General features: G+C 39.8%; 1 protein-coding gene across 3 annotated transcripts in view; it reads left to right on the top strand.

Moving 5' to 3' along the window:
- Positions 1-1129: 1129 nt before the first annotated feature.
- LOC117466506 (LIM and senescent cell antigen-like-containing domain protein 1) overlaps positions 1130-11281 on the top strand; it is a 29025-nt gene continuing 18873 nt past the window's right edge. The window contains exon 1 of one of the 3 annotated variants that reach the window (XM_034109793.1): positions 1130-1282. In XM_034109793.1, coding sequence (XP_033965684.1) covers positions 1254-1282 — 29 coding nt within the window. In that variant the 5' untranslated portion in view covers positions 1130-1253. Of the gene's footprint in view, positions 1283-5168; positions 5273-9342; positions 9570-11281 lie in introns of those variants that run through there. The other 2 variants (XM_034109790.1, XM_034109792.2) reach the window with 2 other exon arrangements.

Below are 11281 nucleotides of genomic sequence, written 5' to 3'. Positions count from 1 at the left end.
AAAATGAAAAGTCAGACTTTCCATACATTCTGACCCGATGTATCATTTGTAAATAAAGAACACTACGTGGTAGGCTAAGGCAGCAACCTGCACCGATAACATATATGTATACGTTTCATATGTTGTTACGAATACACCCATCGGTGATTTGGCAGGGCGAGTGTTGTCGTTTTCAGGCTGAAAACTGAATTAGTATTTCTCCAGCTGTGGAAGCTCGCTCGTAGACTGAATGACAAGCTGCCACAGAAAAACAGTCAACAAGTGCGGTGTCCTTCAAAATAAAAGCACGGATGTTTGCAATTGATGAGTGTGTGTTTGTCTTCTTGGGTTACAGGACAGGTTACAAGTCCATAGTGTGAACCTGCTGCCCCCTGAATATCTATTATTTTCCCCCGCCATTTTAGCCCTTAGCCATTTATCACATCCTAAAAACATTATCAGGGACTTGCCTATGTCCTACTGAGACAAGTCTATTTGTAGAAGCTTTCATATAGTTCAAAAGAGAGTAGCAAAATTGGCTTTTGTAGAAACCTCAGAATCAGAAACATGTTTATTGCCAAGTAGGTTTGCGCATATGAGGAATTTGCCTTGGTGTATGTGGTGCATATGTAAACACTGTCAAAGAAGATACATTTTAAGAAAAGGATCAAACATTAAAAACAATTAAACAAAAACGATTTTAACATAAAAAATAGAGCAATCAGATTAAGCTGATTTTGTGAACATGTGCTCATGTCACAGATAGCTGAACAGATATTAAACCAAAACCAGCATTATTACATGTCAATATCAAATGTGAATCATTTTCAATTTATTCAAAACATTATTTTCATATTTTATATTCGTCATTCTTATTTATTATTTGTTTTTATTGTAAACATGCTGTATGGAGTAGTTTGTAATCACTGATTTAAAACACGTCTTAATGAAACTTATAGTATAATACTTATAATGTGTCATGTGTTGGTATTTTATTTTAATTTAGTTCGTTGTTTATTTTTAACAAAAATATAAATCTGGACTCAGTTGAAAGACATTTTCAAGCATTATAAGAATGGTTTTACTTTGAAAATCAGAACCGGAAGTGCAGTATTCAGTTGAGTCTGATTTAACGATTTGTGAACAGAGGCGAGGCCCGTCTTCGCCATTCTGCTCTCTGAGAGGAAACCAATAATACATCCCAGACATCAAACATCTGTACATCTGCAACTGGAGGCGGAAAACCTCAGCCTGGACCGGGAGAGAGCGGAGTCATGCTCGGCATCACCGAAATGACGAACGGGTAAGTGAGAAGTTTTACAAGTGTTTCCCTAAAAGAGACTTTTGCCCGAAAACTTGGGAAGTTGACAGTTTCTCGATGGATGAAAAAAGACGCAGCCCCGGTTTGTTCCATTCTCTCATGGTTCAGGGAAAACTGTTGGATAAAACATTTTAGAAAAACGGTCTTTTATCCCGGAAAGTTGTTGTTACATTAGCTACACACTAACTCTTTGGAGCTAGCTAATGTAGCTTAGTTACTTATAATGTTGTAAAGCAACAATCTCAGACTCAGTTAAAGTGCTTGCTAGCGCCCTCTACCGTCTTCATGATGAAAGCTTTTAGTTGGGAAAGACTGTATTTTAAGTGATCAAAATGTTCTATAATGATATATCCGTGGTGTGTATCAGATCTATACAGAAGTGAACAGTATCTAACGGTCTCGTGGACCGATTATCCATTTAAAATTATGATGTTATATTGTGGTTGGATTGAAGAGCATCTTTCTGTTGAGAAAGTCACCTGTATCCCATTGGGCTGTTTTGATATTTTCATCATGCTATGTAACATATTTCCAAAAATACAGCAATCATGTTCTACAAGTAGGATGCCACAGAGGCAACAGGGATTACATTTCTATATTACTGTGATGATTGAACAAATCACATAGTTATTGTAAAACAATTGTTATCTTGATGATCAGAATGAATTCCCTTACATTAAGTAAATTACTTTTACATTGTCCGTTTGTACTGGTGTTTTTATTTCAGATTGCTAACAAATGCACATGTATTTCAATATTATATCTCGCTATTGTATTACAATTAGCAGATGTCTGTGTTAGACTTAAGAAACAAATCTCCTTATTTTTTTAGTTGCTTTTTCAATTTCCATGCTTCTGCCCACTAAAATAAATCCTAGCTTTAGCAGGTGTTCCATTAGCCACACGTCTAGCTTAAAACAAATAATCACAGTGACAGTTTGGGAGAATCTCCAATTGCATATTATATAAGCAAAAGTTGTAATAATGAAATACCTGAACCGCTCTCACACTTTAGACAGGAGTGATACACTCGCAACAATGCAGCCAAAATACAAATGTAAAGGAAGAAGGAGGACGATCCTCTATGTTCTACAAATCATTCTACTCCCTGCACAGGAATGTCCACAGAACCTCACTGGACACTAGTTATTGCTTTTTCTGAACCCCTCCTGACCATCCGTTCCCGGGGGACTGCTTTAAAGAGCCGTATTATTTTCCACCAGTGTGAATGCTACTGTGTGCACCGCTGAGTTAATTATGGCCCGGGATGAATCTGGCTTTTATAAAGCTCTCTGGACACTAAAAGCTGTCAGAGGGCATGTCTTTGAAAGGCCTGAGGATCGCTGCTGCTGCATTCCCAACGTATTACATTTTCATCTGATTCTACACTGTGTTGATACAACCAGAGCTTAGAAGAATGTCCCGGGCTCCTCCAGTGTGGACTTGTCCTTGTTTGGAAGAGCGGTGCACTTGTGTGATTTAGGATTTGGACTGTGTGTGTGTGTGTACGAACTTGATGCATGTGGTGTGTGAAGAAGTGTTTATTGCTTATTGAGGCAGAAGGAAGTGTGGAACAAGAGGCAATGGTTGCAGCAGTTCCTCCTGCATGGTGTGTGTGTAAAGGGAACTTCAAATTGTTATGTCATGCTATTTCTATCCTACTTCTAAACATTTCTGCTATACTCCCGGATAAATCACTGGAAACAATGAGTTGCTTGTGTTAAGGCAGCGTGTCATTCAGCGAAGTCATCCTTCTAGTTAACAGTGACAAGTTATAAAAACATGTTAGTAATAAGTATACCAGAATCTTTGAGAAAACACGGAATCTTTTTTGTATACTGATACTAGGAAAATTCAAATATGTCATGTTGGACTTTAAGAATCTGCAATGGATTTTTTTAAACCTTTTTCGTGATATTTTATATATCAAACAGTTAGTCTAAATCAGTAAATCAAAAGAGGAATTGGCGGATGAGTCAACATATGGATTTGCAGTCTGACTATATTGCTATTAAAATGTAGTTACTAGTTTTGTTTTGCTTAATATCCCAGTGCATGACATTAAGGATTTTGGGAGATAGCCCTGTGGGCCATCTAAGCTAATTTACAGATGGCCCTGAGCCCAATAGAGATTGCCCTGAAAAATGCGCGCGGACGAAATGACGCACGAAGGGTTTGAGGGGCCTCCCCCTAGATTCGAACATTTAGATTTGTGTCGGTCTTAGATGCTGTCTGGTGCATTCTCTAGACTGAATTATAAGATGAACCACCACAATATTATATTGTACAATTTTATTCTTCATTTCACTTGTTTGTTTGTTCTTGTTGTGTTTGCTCGATTGCATGCGCTGCATATCTTTAAGAAATACTCAAGTTGTTGGTCAAAACACTTTCCATCTGATGAAGGCAAATGCCTTCCCAGATGTAAAAAAGTAGAAAACATTACATTCAGTTATAACTGCCAAAACAAACATTATTTACACTATTATGGCCCTTGTTAAAAATGTTTGTAATGTTATCTACTGTAAGTTGGTCGAACGAATGCCTCCTCATCCGGAAGCTGACCGGGCAGACCCGAGCAGCAGTCGAGAGGAGCCGAGCGCATCCGCGAAGCACACAAAATGGGACGTCTGAGTTCCCGTTAGCCGGCAAATCTAAATCTCTTCGGTCAAAATAATTTCCCTTTAGCGCAATACCGCTTCAGTTGCGCCACTTATGTGACAGACAAGAAGAGTATGTGACAGACAAGAAGAGTCAATTCTAATGTCTAACACGTAATATGGAGAAAGAGATGTCCTGTGTGGGTTGATTGTGCGTTGATCTGTTGGTAATGCCTTGGGGTTCCGGTGGGCATGTAAACAAATGCATAATGCTGCGCTATACTTTGTGGCCTCACCCAGTTGCATTGCGACACTTATTGTTTAGGTGTCTTTTAATAAGCAGGTAGTCATATCATTAGCTAGAACTAGCTGGATCTGATCGATATGGACAAAGACGCGAGTGAAGTCTAATCTGACGGGAGAGAGAGATCAGCTCTGCATGATCACCTGTAGCGGTGAGCGGAATAAAACACACACTTCAGTTTAGAATATCACACGTAGCTATTTTAACTACCTAAACTAGTTATAGATATGTTTAGTTTTACTGTCGGGTCACTCATTACTGGATCCGCGAGCTGCATGATACTGGCATAATAGATTGCCCGGTCGGGCAACCAGCAGGTGAGGCTTCATTGCCCGAGCTAAATACTAGATGGCCCCGGGCCATCGGGCAGTCCTTAATGTCGAGCCCTGTATCCTTATTCTGTAATCTGCATTGTGTTCCTACTAATACATTGTACATTTAAGTGTAAACATGTGGCATTTAGTTTAGGGGTTTTGAACGTTTTCTTTATTCCTATTTACCTATTTTCTTTAGTTAGACAGCCAACACCAACAAAGTTCCTCCAACTCGATTACTTTATTATGTTGTTGTCATGTTAACAGCCCAAAATAGTTGCGAAACAGTCAGTGAAGACAAAGCTTGGTTTCATATTTCAAGGCACACCCATGATTATAATGGATCATCCTCACTCCCAGTGGGTATACTGTGCCAGTGGCAGTCAGTGTGTGTGGTAACGTGGTTTAACCTCTCACCATTGAAGCTGGAGAGATAACATGGCAGGTCTATGAGAACTACCGGATCCTTCTTTCATCTCCCTGAATCTCCCCCCTCCTCACACCCCACCACCACCCTGCAACACGACACACACACAGGGCTACAAGTGTGTATGCTGGCTTTACGTCCACCCATCTCCCACACACATACTGGCACACGGACACAAGTCGGGACACACATTCACACACCACAGCAAACAGGAAGTGATGTGGTCTTGCAGACTAAGATAGCGGCATTAAGAGTGTTTGCAGTGACAGCAAAGCGACTTGAGCAACAACGACAAATATCCTCACTACGGTTGGTCACAAAGCGCTGGTAAGAAGATTTTATGTTAACGTTTAAACTATTTGTAATTGAAGCAGCAAATTAGGCTCCATTGCTTTCTTCAGGCTATGTTTTGGTATTACACTGTTTAAGGAGCTGCATGCTCACCTCGGTCTGTGAACCTTTTGAATATTGCATTGTGTATTTTGACTTTGAGAAGATTCCTAATAACACAAACACAACAGTGATTTGTGCTAGATATGTTGCTCTTTTCCTTCGTATACTTCTATAGGAATATCCGTAACATTTGCACGTTTAACAGACAGACCTTGTCATTGTGATACAAACAACCGTTGACAGCACTGCATGAAAAAAAAGTTGAAATGTAGATATATGAACTTACTGGTTGATGCTTGGTCGATCTAACGCTTTACGCATTCTCCTTCTTTAGTAAATGTATTAATTCATCAATACAGCACACATTTACAACATGAAATAAACAAAAATGTATAGAAGATAAGATTGATATATGTTGACAACAAACCATTTTGACTAATGCAATGAACTGAGAGACTGAACTGATGCTGAGAGGTTGAAGACTTTTAAAATGAGAACCACTATAATACATTGTAAATGAATGTGCCAAAGCATTTGTAATTTGTTTGCAAGATTGAGAATTGCTTTTACGATCTTCACATGTGGCTAGATTATCTGGATTAAACAAGTCGTTCTGAGAATTTCCATTCAGATCTGAGAATTGTACCAACATGCCTGAAAGCTGATAGATTAGCTGTTGTACCGGTGGTGTCCACACGGTGGCAGTGCACTCATGTGGCAGAGGTGTTGGTTCAGGGGCATCTTCTTGAAAATGTCTGCTCTGTTTTAACAGAGGCCCCGGCTGCAGTCGAATAGTCCAAAGATCAGCTCCTAAATTCTAACCCTATCGTCTATTCCTTGACCTCTGAGTGAAACGTCACGGGGTTAAGGGATAGTGGATAGGAGAATTCAAAAGGATTTAGGAGAAGAGACTGCGGTACTTTAGAGAATCCGAATGCACTTTCACTATCCGACGTGTTTATGATGCGCCAGCGGACGTCATGAATGTGCGTCTGCTGCTGTGGGGAAACTATGGAAACTACAGTTTTCTATACAGCGGACTACAACATGGATGTTTAATAAGAACGAGGGACTACCGTAAACTCATCTGGAGACTCTGCACCGTGCTCTGATGCTGCTGCTTTGCTTTATGAACGTGGACAACAGAGAAACATATTCTTCATGACCAAAGTTGGAATTGAAATAAAAAAGGAAAGTGAAACTTCTGCTCGTCACCCTCTCCCTCCGGTCCACATTAATACCAATGATCCCAATACGTATGATTGTATGAACTAAAGATCTTAAAATCAATACAAATGTATTTATTATAAACGTTAGTCCTTAACATCTATCACTGTGTATATCACCATTCAAACATCTTTTAAAAGTTGAACAAACTCCACACAGCTCAGTAAAGACTGAAATGTTGACTTTATTTGATAATTTCAGTAAAAACTAACGTTCATATTTCTCTTTTTGATTATAATACTGATGAACGTTCAAAACAAAGCACTTTGGCAACTTACCACCTATGTTTTAAAATGCTTAATAAGCACCGTAACTTTCATGATATCATTTCTCGGTCATAATCGGAACTTGGAATTCCACCGAGGCCGCGTCCTTGGTTTGGGGGTAATTTCGAGGCTGCACATGGGTAGACTTCGCGTCCTTCAAATCCCCACAATGCTTTGCGCACAGACCAATTTCCCCAAATCTGTGGCGGAAAATGTAAGGCGGGGCCTCTCATATGACGCACACCTGCACACTTGCTAGCCTGTTCCACTCTTCGTTTTCCGAATACCAGGAAAGATTCTTGCCTAGCTTCTGAAGGAAGTGACTCTGTCTGAAGACATGTGCTCCCAAGCAAGCATCTTCGCGATTGAGAAATACCCAGTGTGAGAGTTTGCAACAAAATAAATGATTACTAAGAAGTAAAAACTCCATCCAGGGGCACTGTTAGCTTTGAGGTCTCAGAGGGTTCATACTGTAGTGCCACACTGCGACCATTACTTTAATTAATTATAGCTTTACAAATGCTTTATTAATACCCACAGCTGCATTTAATTAGCTCTGACACACACACATAGGCCTGAGATACCTTTGTGCACAAACAGCACTTATACACGTTAATGGGGAGGTGTCCTATAAAGGGGGTTACCATCATTAGGCAGCCTAAAACACTTACATAAACACTGTGTGTGTTCCAGTGCACATAGCATACTGCGTGTCACTTTTAATAACCATAAGACATACCAGCGTAGAATTATGTGGTTATGAAAATTACCTTTTTTTAAATGTAATTGTAAGGGAAATCCACATTCCAACTGTAGTGAATAGTTAGTGAGGTGATCTCAGATAGAGCCTAAAGCGATGATTCATCATGAATGTTCTTGCATACTCAGACATGTCGGTCCCGCTACGGTGAGGCTGATTCTGAATCTCAACGATCACATTCTACGCTGCCACTTTCTGTGTTTTCATGTGGAATGCTGAACAGGTCAAGGCAAGCGCATGGTGGTGAGCTGTTCATAGGGCATGTACCTGTCTGTATGATAGGGAGAGACATGTATCAGCCTTTAGTACCCCCACAGCCATTTAACACCATCACACTTTCACTCCTTTGCCATCTATAATGATAGACAGGTACTGACTAAATGATGACGTGCATTTCAGATTGACTTGTCTCATCACACTGCATGTTTTCTCCACAGAGCTGCAGTGAGGGCTCTGTTTGCATCGGTTTCTCTTTAGCTGCTTGTTGATTCTGCTAGTTTGGTTCTTCTGACCAATCCCGTCGCTGCTTTTGATGACGTCACAGCTTCTCGCTTGTAATTAACATGCCTCAGAGGCAGCGTTCAGCTCCATCTGAAAATCTGCAGTGTTTTGTGTCTGTTTGGGAGGATCTCTTGTTCCCACATAACATTTTGATGAATTATTCATAGATTGACATTTTCCCCTTTTTTCAATCGTTTGTTGTTTCTGTGGGGATGAAGGAGCTCGAGTCAAATTGAAGAGGGGTGTATGATTGAAAATATGACTCCATAATAAGCGGGCATTGTTCAGCAGAGTGCCGCTTTATTCGACCCATATGTTCCCAGCCTTCTAAACAAGCTGCTGCTCTGACTGAAATGCTGACTCCTATTCGTAAATATAAATAATGCTACTTTTGATTATATTATATTATTAGGTATTAAGTAAACCAAATAGGCACACAATATTAAATAGATGAAATTAGACTCTAGACACATCTTTTTTATTTCCTGTGAATTTAACTGCCTAAAATGTACTATTATCTTGTACATATTAACTGTTTCTGTTATGATTGAACATAACGATTTGTATTTATCTATAGGAAATGACCAAGCATTAGGCATCCCTAAAAACATGTAATAATTATAAGAAAACACTGGTGTAATTGTTGTTAAGTATTGGTTTAAGCCTCACACTTCCAGTTTAGGAAGGGCTCAATAAGATAAGATAGGATGGAACTGTATTTATCCCCGTGGGGAAATTCAGGCGTTTAATATCAGCAACGGGGTCAGAGTGAAAAACAGGAAAAGGAAACAGGAAAATAGAATACAAATAAAGATAATAATACAAACATTTAAAATAAAGTGATATAGTAACTGTTGAAACAAGATATCACAGTCAAATGTTGATCATTTGAATGGACATATATACATATTTGGATTGTTAAATCATTCTTTTTTGTTATAGTCTATCTCAATTTCACATAACTAGCAATTACAGCTTTCCATTAGTGTGGGAAATGGCCTTTATACTGCTTGCATTGTCTCTTGTGAGCCAGGGAGAGTGGGAGGTCAATGGAGTCGTGGGGGTAAAGGCCAGAGAGGGCAACACTTTTCTCCGTATATGACTCTTTCTCCTTTTCTCCGAGGCATTCCCCCTCTACCTGCTGCAGGAGGAGGAGCTACACTTATCTGATAGGTGTGCATGCTGTGAAACCACGCCTCTGAATATGTCCTTCACCAAGGGTGTGTGAGCCCTGGAGGTGTGTTTGAGAGAGGGAACGAGCACAGCACAAGACTTCATCTTTCTATTTGACACACACACTTTCTCTGGAGTATTACAGTGCTTTCAGTACACGAGGAGTAGGAAGGAAGGAAGGAAGGAAGGGAGGCGAAGGGGGGATGAACTCTTTGAGGCTTAAAGAGTTGTCAAACTCAGACTTGTACAGACGGAGACAGGAGAGACCAGACAGCTATGGAAGTCTGGCAGGGGAGAGCCTCGGGTGAGTCTGGGAAGCTTTTCATCTTCTGTCAAATGATTGATAAGAACCTGTTTGACAAAAGTTCATTCAACGGCACCATTTATTGTATCGCCCCTCCACCTGCTTGTGAGTCCTTCCTAACTTTTACTCCACAGTGTACTCCTCATACCTAAAGGTGTTCTGTGATGACTAGTATCGCAACAAATCAGCTCTGATAAGTAGTTTTTAAATGGCTCCATATCTATGTTAAAAATTAACAACAAACATACGGGGCTTGTAAAAGTTGCCATTTTGTATGTGTGTCACAGTGACCAGCATCCCCATTGGCTCTCTAGGAATCTGTGGATATTTTGTTTTGGATTCTTTTTCAAAATACTGTGTTCAAATGCTTCTGATGCGCTTTCAAATCTGTCACTTTCTCCACAGCTTCTTCCTCTCATTGCAATGTTACTTTGCTGTGTCACACTTGTTGACCAGTAGTTTGTGGCGGCGTCGGGTCAGCTGACACATCTCTCTGCTTATTTTTGCTACCATATCTTTTGACTTTAATAGAATGTTCCATTTAGGTCTTGTGAAGTATTTTTGGTGAGCCATATCTTGTTCTAAGAATGTTGACTTTAAACATTTGGGTTGGTTGTGTTATTTTAGCTGGAGCTGATCGACACTGTCTTGCACCATGTGATGAGGGTTTGGTTGTGTTGCTACAGAAACGTGTTCCTTACCAAAGGACTTCTGAAGAAAACTCCTCCTGTGTGTCGTGTATTGACAAAGATAGATACGGAGAGATGTGAAGTATTTGATCAGTAAATACTGCAGCTGATGGCTGAATTCCTCCAAGTTGTGTGACCAGAAGCGTTGAACAATGTGCAGTCTTTTGCAACGCTCCTTTCACAACACAAGAACATCAGTTTTGGATGGCCTTTTTAATGTCTTTCACAATTACCTCTCTGGCTCTCTCATTGTCAGTCTCTCTCTTTTTATGTGTGCGTGCGTGTGTTCTTGTAATCCTGAAGTGATTAAAGGAATGCAGTAATGTGAGGAATGTGGACAGAAAGAAGGCGCTCTCTCTAGATGTGTCTTCGGTCAAATACTCAAGAGCTTCATGTCTTGCTTTGTAGCCTGATTCCCTCTGACATGCAAAAGATAGATACTATAGACTGGTTCTGAATTTCTCTTATGCAAAGTTGATCCTAATTTGCACTTTGAATCATTTATTGAGGCATAACTTTTTGAGAGGAAATACTATCTAAGGCGGTATCGGGTCACTGAGTTTAGCAAGCAAAGCCTCAGCCTCAGAAATGTCGGAAACTCCTCTGAGTTTTCTGGAATTTCTGCTTGTTTGCTTCAAACCAAGCATTCCGTTTATTTCTAAAGGAGGTTACATCAATAAATGACAGGACTACGATCAACCACAATTGTAGCAGAAACAATGAGAGGGGAAAACAAGAGGGTCGGAATCAAAGAAACCTGTGAGGAAGAAAATATACTTTTATAACTTTTGACCAAAAAAAACTAAGAATCCCATTCTGTGTGGATTTGAACAAATATGTAGTTATGATAATGACAGCCAAAATCATATTGGCACACAACCAAGTCCACAAAGCATCTTCTTTCCATACTTACAAGCACCGTTGTCAATAAATGGCAAGACTGTATCGAAGTGTGAAAGCAGATGTAATCATGTCCAACATGTCTTTCAAATGTGCCAAAATAACTTGCTTAACGAGCAACAT

The sequence above is a fragment of the Pseudochaenichthys georgianus genome, chromosome 21 (assembly GCF_902827115.2).
Source record: "Pseudochaenichthys georgianus chromosome 21, fPseGeo1.2, whole genome shotgun sequence".
NCBI classification, from domain to species: domain Eukaryota; kingdom Metazoa; phylum Chordata; class Actinopteri; order Perciformes; family Channichthyidae; genus Pseudochaenichthys; species Pseudochaenichthys georgianus.
The sequence above is the reverse complement of the archived record's forward strand: the minus strand, read 5'-3'. Positions and strand labels throughout refer to the sequence as shown.